Source organism: Corvus hawaiiensis, chromosome 24 (genome assembly GCF_020740725.1).
Source record: "Corvus hawaiiensis isolate bCorHaw1 chromosome 24, bCorHaw1.pri.cur, whole genome shotgun sequence".
In the NCBI taxonomy this organism is placed as follows: Eukaryota; Metazoa; Chordata; class Aves; order Passeriformes; family Corvidae; genus Corvus; species Corvus hawaiiensis.
The window spans coordinates 513,251-537,995 of NC_063236.1; the positions used below are offsets into that span (position 1 = coordinate 513,251).

At 49.8% G+C, this 24,745-nt stretch overlaps 3 protein-coding genes across 5 annotated transcripts; 2 read left to right on the forward strand and 1 right to left on the reverse strand.

Moving 5' to 3' along the window:
* Window positions 1-1,111: 1,111 nt before the first annotated feature.
* METTL7A (methyltransferase like 7A) lies at window positions 1,112-3,793 on the forward strand. The gene is made up of 2 exons (XM_048328366.1): window positions 1,112-1,938; window positions 2,999-3,793. Exons 1-2 carry the CDS (start codon window positions 1,429-1,431, stop codon window positions 3,233-3,235), a joined length of 747 nt encoding a protein of 248 aa, XP_048184323.1. The 5' UTR covers window positions 1,112-1,428; the 3' UTR covers window positions 3,236-3,793.
* Window positions 3,794-4,320: 527 nt separating this feature from the next.
* On the forward strand, window positions 4,321-10,679 carry TMPRSS12 (transmembrane serine protease 12). The gene is made up of 5 exons (XM_048328309.1): window positions 4,321-4,511; window positions 5,376-5,594; window positions 7,584-7,855; window positions 8,889-9,031; window positions 10,286-10,679. Exons 1-5 carry the CDS (start codon window positions 4,321-4,323, stop codon window positions 10,529-10,531), a joined length of 1,071 nt encoding a protein of 356 aa, XP_048184266.1. The 3' UTR covers window positions 10,532-10,679.
* Window positions 10,680-11,177: 498 nt separating this feature from the next.
* ATF1 (activating transcription factor 1) lies at window positions 11,178-23,864 on the reverse strand. Of its 3 annotated transcripts, XM_048328066.1 has the most exons (8): window positions 23,713-23,864; window positions 19,295-19,408; window positions 17,954-18,082; window positions 16,535-16,635; window positions 16,103-16,233; window positions 15,261-15,440; window positions 15,019-15,178; window positions 11,178-14,101 (listed from the first exon to the last, which is right to left on the reverse strand). In XM_048328066.1, the coding sequence occupies exons 2-8, from the start codon at window positions 19,403-19,405 to the stop codon at window positions 13,957-13,959; spliced, it is 957 nt and encodes a 318-aa protein (XP_048184023.1). In that variant the 5' UTR covers window positions 19,406-19,408; window positions 23,713-23,864; the 3' UTR covers window positions 11,178-13,956. The 3 variants fall into 3 exon arrangements, with proteins under 3 accessions (XP_048184023.1, XP_048184025.1, XP_048184024.1); XM_048328068.1 differs by lacking the exon at window positions 19,295-19,408 and having other exon boundaries at window positions 23,713-23,863; XM_048328067.1 differs by lacking the exon at window positions 23,713-23,864 and having other exon boundaries at window positions 19,339-19,408.
* Window positions 23,865-24,745: the final 881 nt, after the last annotated feature.

Consider the following 24,745-nt stretch of genomic DNA (forward strand, 5'->3'; position numbering starts at 1 on the left):
CGTTGGTTCGGTTTGTGTGAGGGATCCCTGAGCCCGGAGCTTGAGGAATAAACTGGTCAACACCAAGGGGGGTGGCTAGGGATAAGAAACCACAAAAAACTTCCTAACGGACCTCAGTGATCCCACCAGACCCCAGAAGAGATGCAGTCCCAGGGGAAACACAAATTCCTGCACAACCGAGTGACACTTCCCCACTTTCCTTGGCCACTTTAACCATTTGCGTGACTCCCTGCAGCACAGCAGCAAGGAATTAAAACCGCATAAACAACCAGATTGTAATAAAACAATCCATTACTGCCCGCATTTTGTGCTCCACACACACAACACACAGCAATTAAAGGCTGGACACGATCTTGGAGGTCTTTTCCAACCTAAACGATTCTGTGATTCCCATTGTTCAATCTGTTTGTAGCTACCACAAGGTGGAGGCATGAAAACAACAGAGCTCATTAATGAAGCACCTAATTACTCCCGGCTTTAATTTGCTTTATTGCCACCAGAGGGAGGAGGAGACACACTGGTGGCATTCCCAGGAAAACAAAACTCCAACGCACCCCCCAGCAGAACTGTTCCAAGGTTATTAGGGACCTTGGATCCTCGTGCCACCTGGAGCAGAGCTGTCACCTGTTAATGGCTGATCCACGCTGCCACCAAATCCTTTGGAAAACTCTGGTGACTACAGAGTTGACGAAGTCCTCCAGAATGTGTTCGTGGAGTGGTCAGTGTTGATTCGACCCAAATAAAAACCCGAACTCCACATGCTGCATGCAGAACTAGTGAATTAATAAACTGTTTTATCTCTGTCCATGATTCCCATCAAAGGTCTGGAAGATCACTGGGAGCCTGTTCTCGCCTGCCAGAGGATTTAAGGTGTCCTCAACCTGCAAAGACTTAAAACTGCTGTTCAGAGAGAGCACGGAGCTGCTGAGCAAACCCAGCAACTCACAGCGGCTGGAAAATCAACTCCCTAACAACTGCTTGAAGTGAAACATTAATCAAACCCCTAATGAAACTCCTGCAGAGATCCAGAGCTCGGCTGAGCTTCCCAGGGCAGCACAGGCTGCTTTAAGAGACGTGACTGTACCCGGAACTGCCGAGCACCCAATGAGGCCACTTGGAGAACTTTGCCAGGGACAAACGGAGTTGTGCTGCCCAGTTTGTCCCGGCTCGGGAACAAACCGGCAGCTCCTCCCCTGCCAGCCGGGGCACTCTGGTCACCGCTTGGCTGCACCTGCACTGTTCTGTCCTCGCCTGTGACCGGACTTAGAAATCAGCTGCGGAAAAGAGTCGGCCAGAGCAACCCAAGCAGCTGAATGTACTTTGAGAGGACACGATGAGTACATGAAGGCAGCTCTGACTGAACTCCCCGAGCTCTAACACACAGGAGAAGCAGTTCTGCTCTGCGTGGATCCTCTGCCCACGCTGAAAATGCCAGAGGCCGGTGCGAGCGTCCTCCTGCTCCGTGCTTGCCTGGCACTGCTAGCCTCGCCCATCTACCTGCTGTCCTTCCTGGGCATGTGGGAGCCCTTCTGCAGGAAGGTCTTTTTTCCTTTCATTTTGGACAAGATTGGTGTAGTTCACGAGAGGAAGTCAAAGAAGCACAAGCAGGAACTATTCCGTAATCTTCCTGATTTCAGAGGCCCCTCAGGGGAGCTGAGGCTGCTGGAGATAGGCACTGGCAGCGGCACCAACTTCCAGTTCTACCCACCGGGCTGCAAAATCACTTGCACCGACATCAACCCCCACTTCCAGGAGAGTCTCTCCAGAAACATGAAGAAGAACGAGCACCTCCACTACGAGCGGTTCCTGGTGGCTGCGGGAGAAGACCTGCACCAGGTGCCCAGCGGCTCCGTGGACGCCGTGGTTTGCACCCTGGTGCTGTGCTCCGTGCACAGCGTCAGCAGCACCTTGAAGGAAGTGCTCCGGGTGCTCCGGCCGGTGAGTACCTGGAAAAAAACCTGTTATTACCTTTAACACCTACTCCAGAGGCACCATGCCACAGGGAAAGGGGAAAAAAACAAAAACAGGTGGAAAAGAGTTGGTTTGAGCATAAAACCCAGACCCAGCTTGGTTCCTACAACACTCTGTATGGCTGAGTGCTGCAAAGGGTACTGGGCAGACTGGTTTAGGCTTAGAATCCTAAAAGCAACATACTGCTAACTAAAAGTAGTTACAAAGCTAGCAGCAATCACAGCCCATCATTTAAAGCAGAATGTGGTGTTGTCCCTCCCCACTCACTGGATTTTCCTTGGGTGGGAAGCTCTGACCAAGGCTTAAAGATCTGTTTTAAATGAACTGCTTCAGCCTCTGTGAAGTGGAGCTGCTCTACCTGTAGGACCAGAGCAGTCTAATTAAACACCTTATTCCCTTGGAGTTACTAATGAGCTGCAGATTAAAACCAGATGGTTTGTTGGGGTATTTTTGCAACAGACTTTCAGCCTTTGAAGTGGCATTTTCATAGAATCATGGAATGGTTTGGGTTGGGAGGAACCTTAAAGCCCATCTCATTCACCCCCTGCCCTGGCAGGGACACCTCCCACTGTCCCAGGTCGCTCCAAGCCCCATCCAACCCGGCCTTGGACACTTCCAGGGATCCAGGGGCAGCCCCAGCTTCTCTGGGCACCCTGTGCCAGGGCCTCCCCACCCTCACAGGGAGGAATTTCTTCCCAATATCTCATCTAACTCTGCCCTCTGTGAAAAACTGATGGGTTGGAGCAGATTTACACATTTATCTTAGTTTCCTTTGGAAAAAACAGTCATAGTAACAACTAATTTAAACGAAACCACAACAAACTCTTGCTGGAATAAAAGAGGGATCAAATAAGTCAATTCTTTGTGCTTTTTGAATGGGCATTTTGAATATCTGGATGTTTCCTTCTTTCATTAATTCCAACTGACAGAGGGGAGGGAAAAAGGAGGGAAAAGGGGAAGAGAGGGGGTGGTGGGAGCCGCTTGGCGTGACCCCAACACCCGCTGTAAGAAGACTCTCTGTTCCCAGGGAGGAGCTTTCTATTTCTTGGAGCACGTGGCCGCTGAGCATTCCAGCTGGAAGTATTTTTGGCAGCAGGTCTGTTACCCGACTTGGAAACTCATCTTTGCTGGATGCTGCCTCACGAGAGAGCTATGGAAGAATCTGGAAGAGGCCAAGTTCTCAGAGCTGAAGATACAACACATAAGTGTGGCGCTGCCCTGGATGCCCATCGAGCCACACATCGTGGGGTACGGGGTGAAGTAACCCCTGTCCTGCCCCCCGTCCCCCAAAATTCTTCATTTGACCAACACACCCTGCACGGCACAGGCTCCTCCACACGTGCCTGTATCAGTAACACAGTGAAGGACTTACATCGGAAGCCAAACTATCAGGTGATAAGAGAGGGTCAATTTTCTGAATGTCTCTGAATCACATAATCAGCAAGGTTGGAAATGACCTTTTGGATCAGAGTCCAACAGTTAACTCACCACCAGCACCATGTTCACCACTAAACCGTGTCCCCACATGCCACATCCACATGTCTTTTGAACATTTCCAGCGGTGGTGACTCCACCACTGCCCTGGGCAGCCTGTGCCAGGGCCTGACAGCCCTTTCTGTGAAGAAATCTTTCCTCCTATCTAATCAAACCTCCCCTGGTGTAACTTGAGGCTGTTTCCTTCCTGGAGCCCTGGCACTGCTAACCCTGCCTTGCTGCAGGGTTAACCCTTGCTGCTAACCCAGCCCGGTGCAGCCAGGGAGGATCCCAGGACAACAAAAAACCCGCCCGGGAGGCAGAAAATAAATGTATAAATGGAAAGAGACTGCTGCCTGTACCTGACTAACTCTGGGACGGGGCTCCTTCAGGTGCTCCCCAGCTGGCATGTCGCTGGGGCTCCGTCGGACCTGCTGCCCCCTCCCCACGCTCCCTCACGGCTGTTCCTGCTCCACCTGACGGAACCTGAACCCCCAAACCTGACCCTTGGCCCAGGCGAGGGTGAGACCCCCTGAACCTCTGCTCAGGCGAGGCTGGGCCCCCTGACCCACGGCTGAAAACCTTGACCCTTTGCAGAGATGAGACCCCTGACCCTCTGCCCAGGTGAGGGTGAGATCCCTGCGCCTCTCCCCAGATGAAGCTGAGCCCCTTGCACCTCTGCTCAGGTGAGGGCGGGCCCCGTGACGCTTTGCCCCAGCTGAGGGTTCCCTGGCAGAGGTCGGTGAGGGCCCGGCGGCCCCTCCCGCCCCTCACCGGCTCCTCCGTCCGCGCTCCCGCGCCGTCCCCGCCGCCCCAACGGCGCCTCCCGCCGGGGCTGCCCTCAGGCCCCGCAGCCATCTTCGGCCCTCGGCGGACATGCAGCGGGCGCGGCCCGCGGTGCCGCTGCTGCTGCTGCTGCTGCTGCTCGCGGGACCCCTGCCCGGGGGGACAGCCCCGAGGGACCTCGGTGACGGTACCGGGACCCAGCGGGACCCAGCGGGACCCAGCGGGGCCGGGTCGGGGAAGGGGGATGCGAGCGGGGAAGAGCCTGAGCAGAGCGGGCCGTGGTGGGGGGAAACGAGGAAAAACCTCATTTACACCGAAATTTGGTGAATTCGTAAAGTAGCAGCGACTGAGCGCGCCTAACCGCAAATCTATACTCAAGAAATACACCTTAGTCAGATAAATACGCGTATTTCACATCGGCTGAGAAGTCCCGGGATTCCCAGACGCCGGGATCTGTGAGGCAGCGCGTCCTGCCGTGCAGAGATCCGCGTAATGGTTTTGGCTGGAAGGGAGGGACCTTAAAGCTCCCATTCCACCCCTGCCATGGGCAGGGACACCTCCCACTGTCCCAGGCTGCTCCAAGCCTCAATATCCAACTTGGCCTTGGACGCTGCCAGGGATCCAGGGGCAGCCACAGCCTGCCCACCCTCACAGGGAGGAATTCCTTCCCAATATCCCATCCATCCCTGCCCTCTGGCAGTTTGAAGCCATTGCCCCTTGTCCTGGCACTCCAGGCCTGTGTAAAAGGTCTCTCTCCATCTTTCCTGCAGCTCCTTCAGGGACTGGAGTGCCATAGTTCAGTTAACCTGAAGCTTTTTTCCTCCCAATCCCAATTCCCCCAGCCTTTCCTCACAGCAGAGCTGCTCCATCCCTCTAAACAACTTGGTGTCCTCACCTCCAACAAGTCCATATCCTTCCTGTGCTGTGGTTATGCTGGAGATTCAAAATGCAAAACCAAACCGACCAAAAAAAACCAACCAAAAACCAGCACCACCACCACCAGCAACAAAAAAGACCCACCAAAACCCCCAAGCACCCAACCAAGCAAAAACCCCAAAACAACAGAAATAAAGACCAGCCCATAAACCCTGAGCGCCCACAAGCGCTGCCCCAAAAGCTCAGTTTTGCCCTCCGGCTGCTCTAAGGGGCCCATTGTATTTTGCAGAGTGTCAGCAGCAGCTGCCGCTGGCCCGGAGCGTCGCGTCCTGGATCGTGGGGGGCCACGAGGCCCCGGAGGGCGCGTGGCCGTGGGTCGTGAGCCTGCAGGTGCTGCGCGGTGGTGTCCGGTTCGTGCACCTGTGCGGCGGCGTCCTGCTGAGCCGGAGAGCTGTGCTGACCGCCGGGCACTGCGTGGACGGCAGGACGTAGGTACCGGGGCTGAGCCCTGGGCACCGCGGCTGAATGCCAGCCCAGCGGGGCCTGGGACGGGGAAGGAGGCCACGGGCACCTGTGTCAGTCAGTGTGGCCGAAGGAGCAGAGCTGGGGTTGTCCCCCTGCGCTGGGCGCTGTGAGGCCACTCAAGTGCTGTGTCCAGTTCTGGGCCCTCATGGCAAGGAGGACGTTGAGGGGTTGGAGCATATCCAGAGCCTGGAACAGAGCTGGGGAAGGGGCTGGGGCACAGGTCTGGTTGAAAAGACCTCCAAGACCATCAAGTCCAACCTGTGACTGATCCCCACCTTGTCCCCAGGCCAGAGCACTGAGTGCCACCTCCGGTCATTCCTTGGGTACCTCAAGGGATGGGGACTCCACCAACTCCCTGGGCAGCCAACATCAGGAATAATCAGTGAAGAATCATAAGTCAACATCAAGAAATCTTGGCTGTGCCCTTCTGGCCTGGGCCAGAACTACCTGGGTTGTTTCTAATAAGGGGCTGTTTGGTTTTGATTTATAGAATCACAGAGTGAGGCATTGGATGAGATCTTCTCGTCCAACCCCGAACCTGGGCTTTTCCAACTCTGGGCTATTCACCCCAGCCTAGTGCTGGGGTCATGGCTGGGGAAGGAGCTGCTCCCTGTGGAACAGCAGCTGGAGCAGGAGGACCCTCTCTCATGCCAGGTTTTCTGCTCCTTTCCCCAGCCCATTCCCCAAAGTAGTTTGGGCTGCTTTGTTCCACGGAGCTCTGATTTTTCTGGTTAATAGAGTTTTCTGAACCACTAAAACTCACCAAGAAATGTTGTGATATTTAGATTATAAACACTCCATTAGTTTTAACACTATTTCCTTTTTTTCTTGTTTATCAGAACCAACAATTTGGCATTTAATTTTTTTTTTTTTTTTTTTGACAATGTGGTAATAACTCCTCAGAACAGACTTTTAACTGCCCTTACAGCAACTCTGGAGCATTTCAGCTCTCAGCACTGGTCTCTTTTCCAGCCTTTACCACAGTTGCACAATCTGCATCAGTTGACATCGACTGTGTTGACACAGCCATGACCTGGGGGAAAGTGAACTGTAAAATCTGCAAACTTTGGAATTTTATCCTTTATCAGGACTTCATTACATCAGCTCCTTGTTTGCATTTAACAAACATTTATTTGCAATATAATGCCTCTTTATCAATTTAAGTTTTACCTTAAATTTGGAGGTTAATTTGAATTTTATAGCTCATCCCAGGCCAAATTCAAATCTCACTTAATAAAGGTTTTTTTCAACATTACTTGACTAGAAATTAGGTCTGCATGACTCTACTCCTATTTCTAAATTTAATATTAACTTGATAGTCATCATTTTTACTTCTAGATAATGGATTTCCCAGGTCTAGGTACAAGCAGAGTCTTTATGAGCATTGTGGGGGATGAACCTCCTTCCTTTGTCCAAAATAAAACCACGTTTTTAGCTTTGTCAGACTAACATCTCCTGGTGGCTTCTGCTGAGATGGGGTGGGAGGAAAAATCTGGGTGTCATCTGAAATCCTTAATCTGAATTTTCCTCAGCAGCCATAACCATCAATAGGCAAAGAGAGTGTTCACATGGACAGAATGGTAATGAGGCAAATTTGTTCCAGGAAATATTTACTATGGAATTTTCAATGTATATTCCTAGAGGTGCATAAGCAAAAGAAGACAGGGTTAGAGGGGATATTGGGAAGAAATTCCTCCCTGGGAGGGTGGGCAGGCCCTGGCACAGGGTGCCCAGAGCAGCTGTGGCTGCCCCTGGATCCCTGGAAGTGTCCAAGGCCAGGCTGGACATTGGGGCTTGGAGCAGCCTGGGACACTGGGAGGTGTCCCTGCCAGGGCAGGGGGTGGAATGAGATGGGCTTTAAGGTGCCTCCAATCCAACCCATTCCTGGATTCCATGATTCTATGAAAACAAACGGTTAAAACGATGTAAAACCCATGTGAATTCTCTCGTAGGGATCCATGTTCGTGGCGAGCCGTCCTGGGCGTGCACAACCTTCAAAAACACAGTCCACACACAGCAAAAAGAAGGATCAGGAGGATCATTGTGCACTCGGAGTTCAAGAGAGAAACCTTTGAGAACGACGTGGCGGTGTTTGAGCTGAAATCGGCGGTGCGGCACAGCCTCTACGTGCAGCCCATGTGCCTGCCCCCGGCCGCCCTGATCCTGCCCTTGGAGAACAGCTCCGACTGCTACATCAGTGGCTGGGGACGCACGGCCGAGAAGGGTAATGGGCTCTGGCCACTGCTGAGCACATTCTCACCCACACACCAGCGGGTTCCACCCACTCCAGCTCCCTGAATTTATAAACTCACTTTGCACTTGGAACTTAGAGGGCTTTTCCCACCTTTCAAGGGGCAGCGGCACCAAATTGAAAGAGGACGGGTTCAAATTAGATATTGGGAAGGAATCCCTCCTTGTGAGGGTGGGCAGGCCCTGGCACAGGGTGCCCAGGAAAGCTGGGGCTGCCCCTGGATCCCTGGCAGTGTCCAAGGCCAGGCTGGATGGGGCTTGGAGCAGCCTGGGACAGGGGAAGGTGTCCCTGCCCATGGCAGGGGGTGGGAACAAGATATCTTCAAGGTTCCTCCCAAGCCAAACCATTCTGTGACTCTTAACTGGATTTGCTCAGGTTATGGTCTCCTCACACAACGTCATTTAACTCTGCAGTGAGGATCGGCTTTCAGGGGTTTTCCATCACAAGCAGGTTAGACCCACACAGCTGTAACCACAGGAATAAATTTCCCAGACTTTCTTCCAAGTATAACATGAAAAAAAGGAAAATAAACCCAGCTGATTTCAGATTTGTGGTGCAGGTCAACATGGGCTGCTGGAAACAGCTATTTTATTGAAAAGCAACAATTCTGATGCCACGTGTTGTGAACTGGGGTGTTCCCATGGGATTTATGAATGACTACACCCCCTCCAATTCTCTTTACTCCCACTGGGTACAAATTCAATGCCAGTTGGTGTTGTGTGGGGGAGTTTCAGGGTCAGCTGGGATTGTATGAGCCTGTTTGATAAGTCACCTCTGACACTTTGAGCAAGGCAGGTGTATTCTCATTGATGCTTCTTCTGAGGAAGAATTGCAAAACCTTCATCAAACCCAAGTCTGCAAACCCTTAACCCACTCGGATCCGTGTCATATCCATGTCTAAACATGTCCAGGAACACACCTAGGCTGGCGAAACGAAAAAAACCACAGTAAAATTGCTACACACCCCAGCATATTTCACCCTTTCTAAATTCTGTCTCCATTCAAGGTAAAATCTCATCTGTGCTGAAAGAAGCCCAAGTGGAAATCCTCCCTCCCAGCCTGTGTAACAGCTCCGAAGGGTACGCGGGGCTCATGGACAACAGAGTGCTCTGCGCCGGCGCCTGGGCCGGAGGCACCGACGCCTGCCAGGTGAGAAGGGAGGTGGTGCCCCACCTGCCTCGGTGGAACTCCCAAGCCAGAGGCTCAGCAGCATCGTGATTTGTAGCATAATGAATTAAAACAGCAGAAATACTAACTGGAAAAACATGTCAAATGCAAAGGAAGCATCATAAAAGGGTGGGACAGTGATTGCAAAGCAAAAACATACACAAAGAATTTGGTGATATTGGAAAGATGACAGGAGTAAGTGAACAAAGAGGAAGGATAAAGAATGCAACATACTTATGCCACGAAGGTGTCAGTAAATGATACACGATACAAAACATTGGACAGACACGTGTCACTGTACCATGGAGCGTGTGTGAAGCACATGTATGTCTCACCTGTTCTTGTGCTGGAGAGCAGCACTGGACATGGATGTGGCTCAGGGATGTGGCTCAGGGATAGGGCTCTAGAAAGTGGCTCAGGGATGTGGTTCAGGGATAGGGCTCTAGGAAGTGGCTCAGGGATGTGGCATGATTTTCGTTTAAATGCTGAACAATCACCACCTCTTTCTCGGAAAAGCCAGTTCTCGGGTCCAAAGCACTGGCAAAATCTGCAGCACCAGCTGGGACACAGAGACATTTCTAATTAAACCCCATAATGTATCCTAAGTGCTTTGTCTGATACAGTTCCTGCTTCTCTCAGCAGTTTTCCCTAAGCAGGTGACACGGCCAAGACACGGGATGTGTGTTCCTTACTGTGTCTCTTGGAGCTCCCACACCGTGTGCACAACACATTCCCCAATTCAGTGAGGAGTGAAGGTTTAGGCATGAAAAGGTGCAGAGAGAAAACAACAGAACCTGAGTTAAAAGATACTGAAGCAGTGCAGGCCTGGGGCTCTGGTCAGTGCAGTGCTGACCAGAATCAGGAGGAATTTCTCCATAGAAAGGGTGGTCAGGCATTGGAAGGCGAGGGAGGTTTGGAGCCCCCTTCCCTGGAGGTGTCCCAGGACCAACGATGTGGCACTCAGTGCTTTGGTCTGGGTGACAAGATGGGGATCAGGCAGAGCTTGGGCTTGGGCTTGGAGGGCCTTTCCAACCTCAGGGATGCCGATTCCGTGTCTTTCAGCAACACCAGGTTTACCTTGAGTTGTCCATGTGCTACTGCCCACGTGTTACTGTCATTGTGACTGTCCAGTTAACTGAGCTGCTTAAAACGAATCTAAAAAATACAATGATTACTGCCTGAATTGTTTCCTGGAAGGAGTTACATGCTACTGGTTTTTGTGGTGTTCATTTGTAGGGCGACAGCGGGGGCCCCTTGGTGTGTTACCACCCCGACACTGACAAGTACTACCTCATCGGCATCGCCAGCTTTGGGGTTGGCTGCGGCCGCCCCAAATATCCTGGGATCTACGTCCGCCTGTCTCAGTACAGAAAATGGATCAAAGCAAAGCTTCGGCTGACCAACACGAGTCGGAACCCCGTGAGCACAACGCTCACCATCCTCCTGACTGTGGCACACACCGTGCTCGCACAGACTTTGTAGAGGGGCAAAGCATCGTGTCATCCTCGTGGAGGTCTGTTCTGCCTGGGAAAGCTTGGAAAAAAGAGCTCCCTCCTGCCTCTCAATAAAACCAAGAGCCAAAGGATGTGCACTTACTTTTTAGGAGTCATGTTTGCAATTGTATTTTTTGTTTCCTGCCTCTGATATCCACACTGACAGTAGAGGAAACAGTAACAGCCTTGGCACTAGTAAGGAAAATTGAATATAGAAATGTTATCAACTGGAAACACTTCCTTCCCACCCTATTTCTGTGCTTTTCCAGCCATCAGAAGGTTAAATACACTCAGTGATGGCACCAGGGTTTGGAGATGGCAGATGCTCCCTCTGCCGGGTAAAAACCAGCAGAGCACGCAAAGGTTTTAATTAACCATTTAATTAACCAAACCTTAAGTGTGGCTCAGCTTATTGAAAACTAAGAAGGTAAAAAAACCCTGCAGGAAGGTAAAAGCTGTTCTGCACTCATGATTTTCAGCACTGGCAGGTGTATACAGGTACCGTTTCATCCACTAAAATCGACTATTATTTATTCCTGGCTGTCATATGACCCGATCCCACACAGGTATTCACACCTGGTCAGCACCACTGCAGCTCTACCTTCATTAAAAATAAATAGGGACCATCAGAATGATAATATTTTAGCGACTTTATTTACCAAGATCAAAATTTGCAACCATTAATTGATTCAACAAATATTTACAATTCATGGAAAGCACGGACTGTTTGGAACCAACCAGCAGAACAGCATCAGCTGCTGCATCTCTTACCCTCAGGAATGAGATTTTACTCTTTAAAATTGAGATTTTAAAGTAAATCCAAACTAAGAACTTCATGATCAGTGCTTAAAGAGCAAACTTGTGTAACTGTTTAATATTCCCATGATGGAAAATCAGCTGTTCTTTCCAACACACTATTTTAAGAGTATAAAAACTGACTCTTGGTGTGTCTGGCAGGACAGGTGCTTCCCTTGCTGGATACAAGAAGAATTGGCCACCAGGTTTTTACAGTCTTAACACTTGATAGATTTGTTTATTATTATTCCATATTACAAAAGAAAAAAAGAGAACACAGTGAGGATCAGCTACCACAGAGTTCCCAAGGTAGTTCAGAACTGTAGGTCAAACCCTCTCACACATGCCAGGTGACACACTGAGAGGAGAGAAAGGTCCAGTTCTCTGAGGTGCATGTTCCAGGCACATTCCAGGCTGTTCAATTTTCCTGAAATTCCACCAAAGAAACAGGAAACACTGACACCTCTCCAGGAGCAGCTCCCTCAGTTTAGGACTTTCCCAACCTTATTTCTGATGTGTCACAAAGCTTTTTTCTGACATGATGGCAACCACGAGTCACACTCCAGCCTGGCCTAAAGGAAACGCATTGGGACTCATGTCCACAACAATCAAGAGACTTAGGAACTTCAGGGACAAAATATCCTTTTCTAGCCCACTAACCAGGAGATTGTGGAATGCAGATTCCTCATGGCAAAGAGCTCTGCTTGCTACAAGTCCATTAATTCCCAAAGGAGTAAAATCAAAAATACTGACTGACCATGGGATAAGCATTACACATCCAGGGAGGGAGCACAGCTTGGAATTCCATCCAGATCTGAGCTAGCACGACACACACGGAGCTCTAACACCTCGGAACAGCACAGTCCATGGAGTAATTCCCGCTGACAGAACTGGAAGCAGGATTCAATCCCAGCTATGGAAATGGTTTATTACTCATGCAAGAAGCACTGCAGTCACCTACAGCACCTGCCCAAGACCACGGCCTGACCACCAGGATCACATCTTGCCCAGGACCGTGTCCTCACCAGCACCATGTCCTGCCCACAGCCAGGCAGCTCTGGGCATCTCCAAGAATGGAGATTCCCCAGGCAAAGGAGTCCTGATCATGTCAAACTTGTGATTTTCACCTGAAACAAATTAAAATTGTACAAACTGGACTCTCTGACACAATGAGATCTCATGTGCAGATATTGTCAACTGTGGGGAGTAAAAAGCCCTAATTTCTTTTTTTTCCCCCCAATACTCTTTAGGATCCATTTTTTCTGCAAGTTGCCTACAGACATACAAAATTAATTCAAGTATCTCCTACACCAAAGAGGATCTCATTTGACTTTGTACTATCCATAAAAATATATCCTTGAAAATCTGGTTCACAAAATATTTCATTTGGTTACTAAAATGAAAGATATAAACTGTCAAAATACGTATAGAAACTCAATTTCAGGTTTTGTAAAGATCACAATTTAGCTACAAAATATACCAACCATCTCCCCGTTTGCAATATAGTATTTGCGTACAAAGACACCGTTACTTTGCAAAATAGCTCCTACCTTACAAAATTAGGCTGGAAATTGTAATTTTGCACTACTTCCAGCAATAAACCAGAGATTAGAACCTCATAACCCTTTGGTATAGATCTTCCATTTTTTACTACATCGTTTTTCTTCTATTTGGTTTCATGTTCCAAAGGCCAGGAGAATCCCCGGCCAGGACAAGCACTGAGTGTTTAATTGTAGATATGATCAGCACACAATTAAATTTTCAATGATTGATGTTTCTCATGCCCAGAACTAAGAACAAACTCTTGCGAAATTAAAAACTTTCAGAAGTTTAATCTCAGAAATTCTTCAGAACTTTTGTCACCAGTCCTCGTCCCTCACACTGTGCTTTAAAATCACTGATGTGTTGAATTCTCTAAGAAAATCAACACAATTTTCTGTGCCTCAGACATTTCCAGGACCAGGCCTCTCACTGCCTTCTGCAGATCCTTCCCCAATCTGATAAACACGGCAAACATGGAAAAAAATCATCCCAACTTTTTAAATTGTCATCTGAGAAAGAGTAAAAACATAATTTATACCTCAAGCAAAGTATCAGCTTTTTTTATCATCTGCACCTGTAAATACCAACTTACAGGTTAAAATAAAAATATTTACAGACAAATAACTGAAGGAAAAAGGCTTGAAAAAGAGTAAGAAATCAAAACATACACTGGTTATAAATGTTACTAACAACGTCAGCTATGGCAAGGATTCCGTTTCATCCATGTTTTCTTTGTAACCAAATTTTGCCTCCCTTATTAGAGGTATTCATAGGAATTTTCAAAGAAACTCTCATCACCTGCCTCGCCACACGTGACTGTCCTTCCGCTGTAGCTGCAATCTTGAATTTATCAGTTTCCAGTTGTGCCAGCAGGAATTTTGGTGAGGTTTTCTTGTTTCCTGTTTGTACTTTGTCACCAACACGTTGTAAAGAAAATCTATAGAGTCTTTGAGCTGTGAAATCTAGGTAGAAAAGTTTCATTTTTGACCTTTCATCTAGTTAAAAAAATTCAGTATAAAAAAAAAAAAATTCTCCTCTGATATTTCACCAGTCCCCAAAGGTTTTTACCTTCTCTTCTTACACACTTTTATGACAGTAAAGATCTTTCAAAGTTTTTAGCTCTTCAATTAGAGTTTTGTTCTGATTTTCCAGGACTGCCACTCGATTTTCCAAACATTTCACATACTCCTTCTTCTTCCTACGGCATTCCCGGGCAGCTTCTCTGCAACAGACAAGCAGAGTTCTTTATTTTAGAGGTGAGATCTATTTTCTGAACGTCACAATACTGACCAATACCAGAGAGCTGGAACTGCAGTGAGGAACAAAACCAAGCCAAAACTGCCCGAGGAGAGCAGGAAATGCAGCAGGATCTGCTAACACACATGGCAGCCAATCTGCAGGGGAAACCCAATTTTGGCTTCTCCACACTGTGAGACTCAAGGGAGCATGTCTGGGTCACGATTTCCTGTGTTTGGGTCACAATCTCCCACAAGCCCAGGCGTGCTCAGGTGGGGAAGGAGCACCAAGGCCAAGTGGCCAAGGGCACCTGGGCTGTACCAGCCACGGTGTGGCACAGGACCAGGGCAGGGATTGCCCCCCTGTGCTGGGCACTGTTGAGGCCCCTCCAGTTCTGGACCCTCACTGCAAGAGAAATATGGGCGGGCTGGAGCGTATCCAGAGCAGGGAATGGAGCTCGGGAAGGGGCTGGAGCAGCAAAAGGGGCTGGAGAACTCCTGAGGGAGCTGGGAAAGGGCTCAGCCTGGAGCAAAGGAGGCTCCGGGGGGACCTTGTGGCTCTGCACAAGTCCCTGACAGGAGGGGGCAGCCGGGGGGTCGGGCTCTGCTGGCAGGGAACAGGGACAGGAGGAGAGGGAACGGCCTCAGGCTGGGCCAGGGGAGGCTCAGGGTGGACAGCAGCAGGAATTTCTCCATGGAAAGGGAGGTCACGCATTGGCAGGGGCTGCCCAGGGAGGTTTGGAGTGCCCATCCCTGGAGGTGTCACTCAGTGCTGGACTGGACGTGGCACCCAGGGCTCTGGTGGAGATCTGTCACGGGTTGGACTTTACGATCCTGGAAGTCTTTTCCACGATCTCAGCACATTAAACTCACCAAGCCGAGCAGCTCAGGTGCACTCACGTACCTGTTCTTCATCAGCCTGATCTCTCGTTTCAGCTGTGGATCATCCGTCTTGCTCGTCTGTGACGTCAGAGTGACAGGGGACGTCATCACCACGGTCTGGGGCAGGGAGGAGGTGGTGGGCGTGGTGCGGATCTGGTACGTCTGCATGTCTCCAGAGGCAGCTGGGGGACACCAAACGGGGCAGCGTTAGCAGGTGACACTCGCGGTGACAGGGGTGTAAGCAGGTCCCCAGGGGGTACTCACTCTGCACCACCACCTGGTTGCTGGGCACCAGGATCTGCTGCCCATCCGAGGTCTGGGCGTACTGCAGGATGGTGGTCCCGGGCTGGGAGCTGCTGGCGTTGGCCATGGTCAGTGTCTGAAGCCCCTGCACCCCGTCCGGCCCCGGCCCCGCCAGCTGCAGCCCGTTGGCTGCGATGGCAACTGTGAGGGAAGGCACATGGACAAGGGGATCTGTAGCTGTACAGTACAAAATACAGGTAAATCACAGCATCCTGGAGTGGGCTGGGTTGGGTGGGACCTTAAAGACCCTCCAGCCCCACCCCCTGCCATGGGCAGGGACACCTTTCACACCCCCAGGCTGCTCCAAGCCCCAATGTCCAACCTGACCTTGGACATGTCCAGGGGATCCAGGGGCAGCCACAGCTGCTCTGGGCACCCTGTGCCAGGGCCTCCCCACCCTCACGGGATGGAGAGGAGTCGGTGTGAAGCACCACCAACACCAAGTGGTAACATCAAAGGAACAAATCCTAATTTTTTGTACCTCTCTGACACCACAGGAGCCTTTAAGAGTGGCCCACTATATATATATATATATATATAGGTGTCTTCACTGACATTTTGGGTTAAATCCAGCAAAGAACACTGCTGTGTGCTTCATACCAACACCCTTAAACATCTTAATGTGCAAAAATTAAAATTACAAAGCACTGAGTTTATCTGAAGTTGGTGGATACCAGTTACTTCTATGTACTAACTTTACTGACTACTAGATAATAACCAACTTTTGTCCTTCATCTTTCTCAAATATTTAACAAAATCTGTATTTTGAGGCAAAAACTGTGATGATATTTTGGGTAACATACTGTACTGTCCAGTGCTTGTCTGGTAGATGGGTGTGGGAACAGACATGGAGGTGACAGTGGAGACTCCAGGACTTTCCTCATCTCCTTTTCTATCCCGTGTGTCTTCAGAGGAAAGATCTTTCAAAATTTTTCTGTGAAAAAAGGAGTTTGACATTTGACTACACTCCTCACTTCAGTAAAATGATACAACTGAGTAAAATTACAGCTGGTGGACATTTTGCCCTGTACAAAATCCTACTGAGGCAAATTTCCAGTAAGTGGAGTCAAAGTTTCCTCACAGCAACGATGGCTCAGGATGTTCGTACATGAACGGATTCACTGCGTGTTTCAAGGCAAAGGAAACAACCTGGAGGGCAGCAGAATATTGAAGAGCATGGGAAGAGGCTGTTGTTTTGCTTTCAAATAAAAACACCAAGTGCATCACACCCGTACCGGTAGGAGGGACGACGAGCCAAGATGCCTCGAGCCTTCTGTGAGGAGCCAATGCTGTCTGAGGAGTCCTGAGAATCCTCACTCTCAGATAAGGAAGATACCTGGTGAGAAAGGGAACAGGAACACCAGTGATGTATAAGACACACTGAAAGCACCTGAAATCTTTTATGTAGGAGAGGAGCAGTGGGGGTTGTTGCTGAGAATGTAAAAGTCCAATGAAAATAGTGTTTAAGGCAGAAGTATATCAGGGAGTAAATATGCGAAGTACTATCTACAAATTTCTTTATTCCACTGCGTGCTCATCCAGTTCAAAGTGTTATTTTGTCTCTGATGCTCCTTATTAGCAAACAAAACATTTATTTGTTCTTATCTGTGTGCCTGTAACAGAGTCCAGAGGAATGCACAGAGCTCTGGGAAAAGCTTCTCACTGAAGTGCAGAGACAGAGCAGCCTATGATCAGCAGGGAAAAAACCTGCTTGTGTACTTTTTTTTGTATTTTTTTTGTACTTTTTTCCCCCCCAACAAGGCCACAATGTTCATAAATTACAGAAAAGGAATGAAACCAGTCAGTGAGGACTGTGCAACCAGGGGGAAGGAAAAGGCAAGAGACAACAGAGACACGAGCACCAACAAGGAGCCAATGCAGATGCTTGGCTGCTTTCAGCAGTGACACGTTCTCCTCTCCCTGCTCTGATGTTACAGCAGGGACAGCTGACAATCCCTTCCAGGTTTGCTTCTCATGGCTTATCAGTTTAGCGTGGTATGAGGAGAGGAGTGTGGGACAAGGATCAGGGACTAATTCCTGGGTTTTAGGGCAGCTCCTCCCTCGCCTGGCTGCTAGGGCAGTGGTTTCCCAGTGGAACTCCAGGTCCCCAAGGGCTCTGCAGCAGGGACTGAGTGGAGCAGGAACAGACTCACTGGAACTCCCTGGGTACCTCTCAGAAGGGACTCCTCTTACAAAAATCACATGGCAAGTGAGTACGAGACACAAGCAGAGACTTGGGAGTTACAGCATGAGAGAGCACCCAGCAGCTCATTCGCCTTCATGCAGCTCCACCTTTCCCAAACACTCATTTTTATACTGAATTATTCTGTTATTCCCCACTCCCCTGCTTTGGGTGTCAGATCCCACCTGACTGTCTGCCAAGGCACCAACTACAGAGCTGTGGGTTGGAGTTTTTAATAAAGGGAGGCAACATCAAATGGTTTCATGTCGACTCCAAAGGTGACTTCCCACAAGGAATAATTTCAAGCCCAAATGAGGGATGTTGTGTCCCACAGGACTGTCCTTGGATTGCTCACTGTCTCTTACAGCAGGGCACAAAGGCAGCTGAGTCAGAGAAGCCTCTGTGTATCTTTTCCCATCTTCTCACCTACATAACTGCAGATTTGGGGTATTTAAAGCCATTCTGGAGTTACCTGCACGGTTTGCACCTGAGGGGAGTGGATCACAGAGGAGGACTGAGCTGTCTGAATGACTCCCTGGACCTGGACTTGCTCTCCAGGAAGCTGAACGACTGTGAGGGGAGCAGAACCTCTGAGAGACATCTACAACAGACCAAAAACCATCAGTGAAACCTTTGTGCCACAGGACTCAGGAAGTGCAACACGTGTAGGAAAACTGGTGGACAACCAGCATTAGCAACTTATTTTAATTCTAACGAAGTCACAAAAGTACCTTTAAAGATGCAAATTTTTGAGACATTATTTGCATATGAAAAAGGCTGAAACAGTTTGTTATTTCCTTTGGTTAGAGAAAAATCAAATGTGGCATTATGTCACATAATCAAATATGTGATATTATGTAACATATTAAAAACATGAAAATGCTTCAACTTCCTAGAGGGTTTGCAGTTTTGATGTTGAACTCGCGTGAGTCTTTGCACTTTAATCAATTTATATTGTTCACATTTCCATATATTCACAAACCAAAAATAATTCAAGTTATACACGTAGATGGTAAGTAAATAACCACTTTCCTCATCAAATTTCTCCGCTACTTTTATTCATCTGAAATACATGAGAAGATGAAGGGATCATTCAAATACACAGAGCTGAACTTCCATTTAATGCTACTTTTGTATCATAACTCGCAATATTAAGGGACAATTAGAACTTTATATAAAAACAGATCAGGAAACCAGCCTGGAAAGAAACCCTAGGAGACCTGCTGATATTCTCTCCTATATCTAAATTTTGCATCAAAATCCCAATTGCCTCCACAAGAAAAACAGTGGAAGAGCTGCAAAACATTGCTTTTTCCCAGGAAAAGCCTCCTGGAAAGATTCACCAGTTCTAAAGGATTCAGGTTAAAGCTCTGACAGAGATGTTACCTTAGAGGAAGAATCCCAAATTTTCAACTTCATATGGTTTATTATATTAAATACGTTCATGTTGGGCTAAAATCCAAGTGTTTCCATGGTGCTGAGTACCCAGGATTGCTGCTACTACGAAAGGAGCTGGAAGTGCTTTTTCTAAGGAAAAAATGAAACCAGGCCCTCATTTTACTCCTGAGCAGCTCCTGTGGTTGACTAACCCCAAATCTGGGCTGCACTTCTGCATTGTACAAAGAGAAAAATCAGCTTTTTAACACTTTTTAATTAACTTTATTTCATCCACCATCAAACAAACACATTTTTCTTAGCCTCTTTCTGTTTTTTCTTCTCCGTGTGCTTCTAAGAATGGATCTATAGTTTGCAGCACATAAAAATGGGCTCCGAACTCCCTGAAATGTTTGCTGAGATCCAGCCCAGGCTTTACCTGTTGAGCAATATGAGAGAGCTGAGCTGCCTGGAGGGTTGTACCTTGTACGGCTGAGGGCTGGGACGTAACAGAGCTGCTGCTGCTGCCCTTGTGCACCTCTTCCATCATCAGCTACGAGAAAACCAGTTAAATCCAGTTAGTAATGAATTTGGACAGCAGACAGATGCCCAGTTCCACCAGTGTTTTATAACCTCAGTGCCTGATTATTTTGGTCTCATTTGGACACGTTTAATGAGCTCTTTGCCCTCCAATGTCGCCATTATTAAGGCACAGCCCAGATTTTGTCACTTCCTATCAACACCCTGAGTCCTCCTGTGCCTCCTCAAGGGGACACGTGGGGAGGGACACGGGGAGACCTTGCCCTGCTCATCCCTGTGGCTTTGGGCAGGTGAAGCCCCACAGCTGGGGTCACCTCCCGAGGCCTGGGAACAGCAGGAGCCCCAGTTGGGAACAGGAACAGGTTTGGTCTGTGCTGTAAAGGACATACAGAATCACGGAATGGTGATTCCACCCCCTGCTATGGGGCAGGGACACCTCCCCTGCCCCAGGTTGCTCCAAGCCCTGTCCAACCTGGCCTTGGACACTCCTATGGATCCAGGGGCAGCCCCAGCTGCTCCGGGCACCCTGTGCCAGGGCCTCACCATCCTATTATAATCCCCTTAATATCCAATTCCTAATATCCCATCTAAGCCTGCTCTCTTGCAGTTTGAAAGAAGATCCAGGAAGAAAACCAAGATTCTTTATACTAAAGAATATCTTTCTCTAAGTAAGATAACTTCCAAAAATATTTTAGCCAAGCCACCAGCCAAACCTATTTTAAACTATCTGAAGGTGTATAAAAACAAACCAGGGACGGAAATCAAAGTGAAGAGAACACAGTTTTGAATTTTAAGCCCTGCCAGAGTCACTCTGTCTTGATGTAATGCAGTCAGCAACACTTCTCTCATGTCTAAGATTTTATATTTAACTGTTCAACGTCTTGCCAGCATCCCCCCTCGGATTCTGGGGGATTCAGGGATGCACAAATGCAGGTTTCAGCTGGGGGGAGTGGGCGGACCAGCCTGGAGCATTAAAAGCTGATGGGTGAGTGTTAAACATTTTGTCACAGAAGGTTTGAAAGTGTTGAAAGGACAGTTGCTATGAGACTGGAAATTACATTTCTTTCTGTGGAAATGTGAGTCATTGATTTTTCCCTGCTGAGCCGAACCACAGCACGCAGCCCAATGAACTGGGGAAGAGTCAACCAAGAGCAGAGTCCTGCTCCTGCACCCTCACTGCTCTGAGGGGTCCCGCCGCAGGACTCCCCAAATAAGTCACTAAATCAGGGCTTTGTAGGGAGAAACTGGTGGCTGGGTGATACAAGAAATCATGATTGATGGAGCAGCTCTGCTGTGAGGAAAGGCTGGGGGAATTGGGATTGTTCAGCCTGGAGAAGAGAAGCTTCAGGGTAACCTAATTGTGGCCATCCAGTACCTGAAGGAGCTGCAGGAAAGATGGAGAGAGACCTTTTACACAGGCCTGGAGTGCCAGGACAAGGGGCAATGGCTTCAAACTGCCAGAGGGCAGGGATGGATGGGATACTGGGAAGAAATTCCTCCCTGGGAGGGTGGGGAGGCCCTGGCACAGGGTGCCCAGAGAAGCTGTGGCTGCCCCTGGATCCCTGGAAGTGTCCAAGGCCAGGCTGGACGAGGCGTGGAGCAGCCTGGGATAGTGGGAGGTGTCCCTGCCCATGGCAGGGGGCTGGAATGAGATGGTTTTTAAGGTCTCTTCCAACCCAAACCAATCCATGATTCTGTGTGTCCTTTACAGCACAGACCAAACCTTCCCCAGCAAATGATGCAGCTTCCCAACATCCTTCTGGCTGCAAACATCAACCACTTCAAGATTATGAGCAGAATTAATGACAAACGTGCAGTGGACACAACTTTGTCTGTCCTCAAATGCAGTTTTAGCTTCTGTAAAGGAAAATCGACATTTTGCACCCTGCAACGTGTCCCGGGTAACCAGGGCCCCTCAAACCGAAATCCAGGCAGCAGCAAAAATGACAATAAATTTCCAGTGCTACAGAAACCCCCGTTCATTTCTGTACTGCTAAACCACAGCCTGCCCTCCCCGTTCTCTGCCTTACTGTCCCATGAAAGACTCAAAATACCCTGCAAGAAACAGTGAAACCAATAAAACCACCCACAATAAACACCCCAGGGACAGAGCACAGAGGGTTTTGCTGATCTTTCTCTCATTGGTGTGAAGTTTTGCTTGCAGGAATAAAAGATAAAGTATTTTCCATTAGAAATATAAGTTTTGAGTTTAATTCATCTCTGCTTGCTCTGGAATATTTAATCATTCATCCAACATCAATCAATAAAAAGATTTAGCAAGGATTGCAACAAGACAGAAATTCCTCCCGAACCTCACACCCTCTGGGGATGTGAGTGTCACACAAGATTCACATGCCTTTAACTTTACTTAGCTGGAAATCCAGGAATTTCCCCCTGGAATGGCCTCCTGTGAGCACCCGAGACAGAGACTGGCATCTACCTGTCTGAAGAGAGAAGTTCTAAGGAAAAACCTCAACCTGCAGGTCTCAAGATCTGACAAGAGGGACCACAAAGGGTAATAATACCTGAGCACATCACCCCCTGAGTAAAACTGCTTCGACAGCTGAATTTAATTTATTTAGCTGAAAGCAGGTGCTCTGTTTGGGGTGAAAGAAGAATTTTGCTGTCACAGACCACTGACAGGAGGAGCAACACTCAAGGCTTTATTGTCCAGAGAAGGATTATTGTCCCAATCTGTACAAACACCACTTTTTTATAACCAGACAGGTGAGGGTGACGATTTTCACAGTAAACCTCCAAGCAGCTCCACCTCAAAAGTCATTTAACGGAAAGGATTTTGCAACAGCAGCTCATGAAATTTGCTTTAAGGACCCCTCTAAAATTCTGGGCATCATCTCCCTCCAGCCAAGGAAACTCACCCCCACTTCCTGAGCCTCAAGCCCACCTTCCTTTCAAACATAAACAGGAATGTTCATCAGGGCACGCTTCATTTCTCACCCCAAAGCTCACAGACACCCTCCAAATGCCACGGGCCTCAGCGTGCATGAACCACCACGCAAACCCACCAGAAACACCTGACATGCCCAAGGAGCATTAATTAAAAAAAAAAAAAAAACATTCCCAAAACTTCACTAATTCCCTGATTCTTTAAATTCCCTAAAATGCTACAGAGAGCACCAGCGGAAGAAACCGAGTTCTGTTTTGCCCTTTCAAACTGAGTGGAGGAAGGGTCTGAATGATGCTTCATCACTGAAATATTGTAAGAGCCGAGTGATTATATTTTTTATAAAGTCAGAAATCAAGGAATATTGGACACAGGATTTTATTCTCAAATAGTGACAGGAGTCAAATTCTGACATTTACAAATTGTACAAAGGGATTTCAAAATATTTTCTTAAATGATACTTAAGTAATCTGGGGGACTTTTGTGTCCTCAAAATCAGCTATTTTAAGCAGTGAAAACATTATTTACCTTATTTTGCAATTAAGACACTTGGAGAAAATTTGTTCACCCAGAAAACTGACAGAACTCCACTCCCTCCCCGCCCAGAAATCAGTAAAAGAGCAAAAGGCAGCACATCCCACCAGATGTGCCAGAAAGCAAGTGAGCAGTCTCGAGTCAACTTGCCCAGTCACCGCTCCAGATTCCATTCCACAAACACACAAAGTTATTCCTTAAAACTCCAGGAGCACTTTCCTCATAGGTTTTCTCTCACTTCTTCCCCCCCCCCCCCCCCACCCCCCCCCGGCCAGCACCACCAGCCTGTACAGGAACATCCCCTGACAGGAGCTTCAGAAATAAACGCTGCAGCCTGAAAATGTCAATATTCTATCCGCACCTGGGATCTGATGGTTGTGAGAGAAAAATAGCCCAGAGATCATTTATATCCCGCTGCCCTGGATCCACCCGATCCTCACTGAACACTGGAAGCCAATGATCAGACACGGGTCTGGGGCAAAATTCATAGAAGACAGGTAGCGACGCCCATTAACGGCAGTTTAGTTAGCGATAAAGCTGAGTTTGTCACCGGGCTGGGCTCGGGGACGCAGCCACCGCTGGCCGGGACCGGCTGGAGCCTCGTCACCCCCAGACCACCTTTCCCCCCAGCTCCGGGGCGAGCGGGCCCAGGCGGAGCGGGCGCGGGCCCGGCAGCAGCCCCAGGCCGCAGGGCAGCGCCTCAGGCCCGCCTGCGGTGCGAACTCCCCGCGGTTTCCGCAGCGGCCGCCGGGCCGAGGCCGCGGCCTGTGCCCGTCCCCTCACGGCCCACGGGGGCGGAGGGGGGGGGAAGCGGCGGTGGGGGAAGGAGTGGCGGGCGGGCCGAGGGGGACGGGGCGGCCTCCCCAGCCCGCGCTTACCTCAGAGCCCCGCAGGGCCGCACGTGGGGAGCGCCGGAGCCGCCGCCGGGTCCCGGCCCCGGTCCCGGCCCGGTTCCGCCTCAGGGAAGCGGCGCCGGCGGGGGGGGCGGGCCGCGACCATAGAGTGCGCGCCCAGGGGCCCCCGCCATAGAGCCCCAGCGGCGCGGAGCGCGCGGGCGCCGGGCTAGAGCGGCCGCCTGGAGCCGGCCCCGCCCGGCCCCGCCCGGCCGCACCACCGAGAGGAGGCGGCAGAGCGCCGCTGCCGGGCACGGCGCGGGAACAGCGCCGCCGCCGGCGGGAGCGGCGCAGCGCGGGCGCGAATCCGCGCTCTGGGGTGGGGATCGCGATCGCCGTCGGGAAAATCACGGTATTCCCGATATTCCAGGCCCCTGCGCGGGGAATTGCGCGCCCAACCTGGGCGAAGGGCAGCGCGGCCGGGTTTTACCCCGCGAACGGCACGTCCCGGCCGGGTCCGCGCTGCAGCTGCCGCTCCCGCGCGGTGATCCCGGAACAGCGAGCGGGACGGGGGCGAGCGGGGCTGGCACGGGGCAGGGCTGCGGCCGCGATTCCTCGCGGGTGTGCGGACGGGAGGGACTGAGGGGTTTTAAGGAAGCGGCAGGTAACGGGGTTTGGCCCCTTTCGGGATTGTTCCACAGCAGATTTTAGGATCACAGTTTTTGGGATCCAGTCAGCGACCCCCTTCATGGGACAGTTCCTCAGCCAGCACTGGGGATCACAGGAAATTCAGGATTCCCTGAAAAGCACAAACTGCGGCCAAGAGGGTTTTTACAGGAAACCCTCTTTAGGAAGAGGGTTTTTACAGGATCCCAGAATTCCTGAGTTTGGAAAATCCCTCCAAGGCCGTCGAGTGCAACCTGTGACTGATCCCCAGCGACCTCGCTAGCCAGCCCAGAGCGCTGAGTGCCACCTCCAGCCCTTCCTTGGGCACCTCCAGGGATGGGCACTGCAAAGCTCCCTGGGCAGCCCCTGCCAAGGCCTGAGCACCCTTTCCGTGGGGAAATTCCTGCTGGTG

Bases quoted from the DNA above. Each gene is read 5' to 3' on its own strand.
- METTL7A (XM_048328366.1), top strand. From the start codon at position 1,429: ATGCCAGAGGCCGGTGCGAGCGTCCTCCTGCTCCGTGCTTGCCTGGCA. The intron at 1,939-2,998 runs GTGAGTACCTGG...CTCTGTTCCCAG, and splicing joins TGCTCCGGGTGCTCCGGCCG to GGAGGAGCTTTCTATTTCTT.
- TMPRSS12 (XM_048328309.1), top strand. From the start codon at position 4,321: ATGCAGCGGGCGCGGCCCGCGGTGCCGCTGCTGCTGCTGCTGCTGCTG. The intron at 4,512-5,375 runs GTGGGGGGAAAC...GGCTGCTCTAAG, and splicing joins CCTGAGCAGAGCGGGCCGTG to GGGCCCATTGTATTTTGCAG. The intron at 7,856-8,888 runs GTAATGGGCTCT...TCTCCATTCAAG, and splicing joins GGGACGCACGGCCGAGAAGG to GTAAAATCTCATCTGTGCTG.
- ATF1 (XM_048328066.1), bottom strand. From the start codon at position 19,405: ATGATGGAAGAGGTGCACAAGGGCAGCAGCAGCAGCTCTGTTACGTCC. The intron at 16,636-17,953 runs GTAACTCCAGAA...CTTTCTCACCAG, and splicing joins CTCAGGTGCAAACCGTGCAG to GTATCTTCCTTATCTGAGAG. The intron at 15,179-15,260 runs GTGAGTACCCCC...GGTGTCCCCCAG, and splicing joins CAACCAGGTGGTGGTGCAGA to CTGCCTCTGGAGACATGCAG.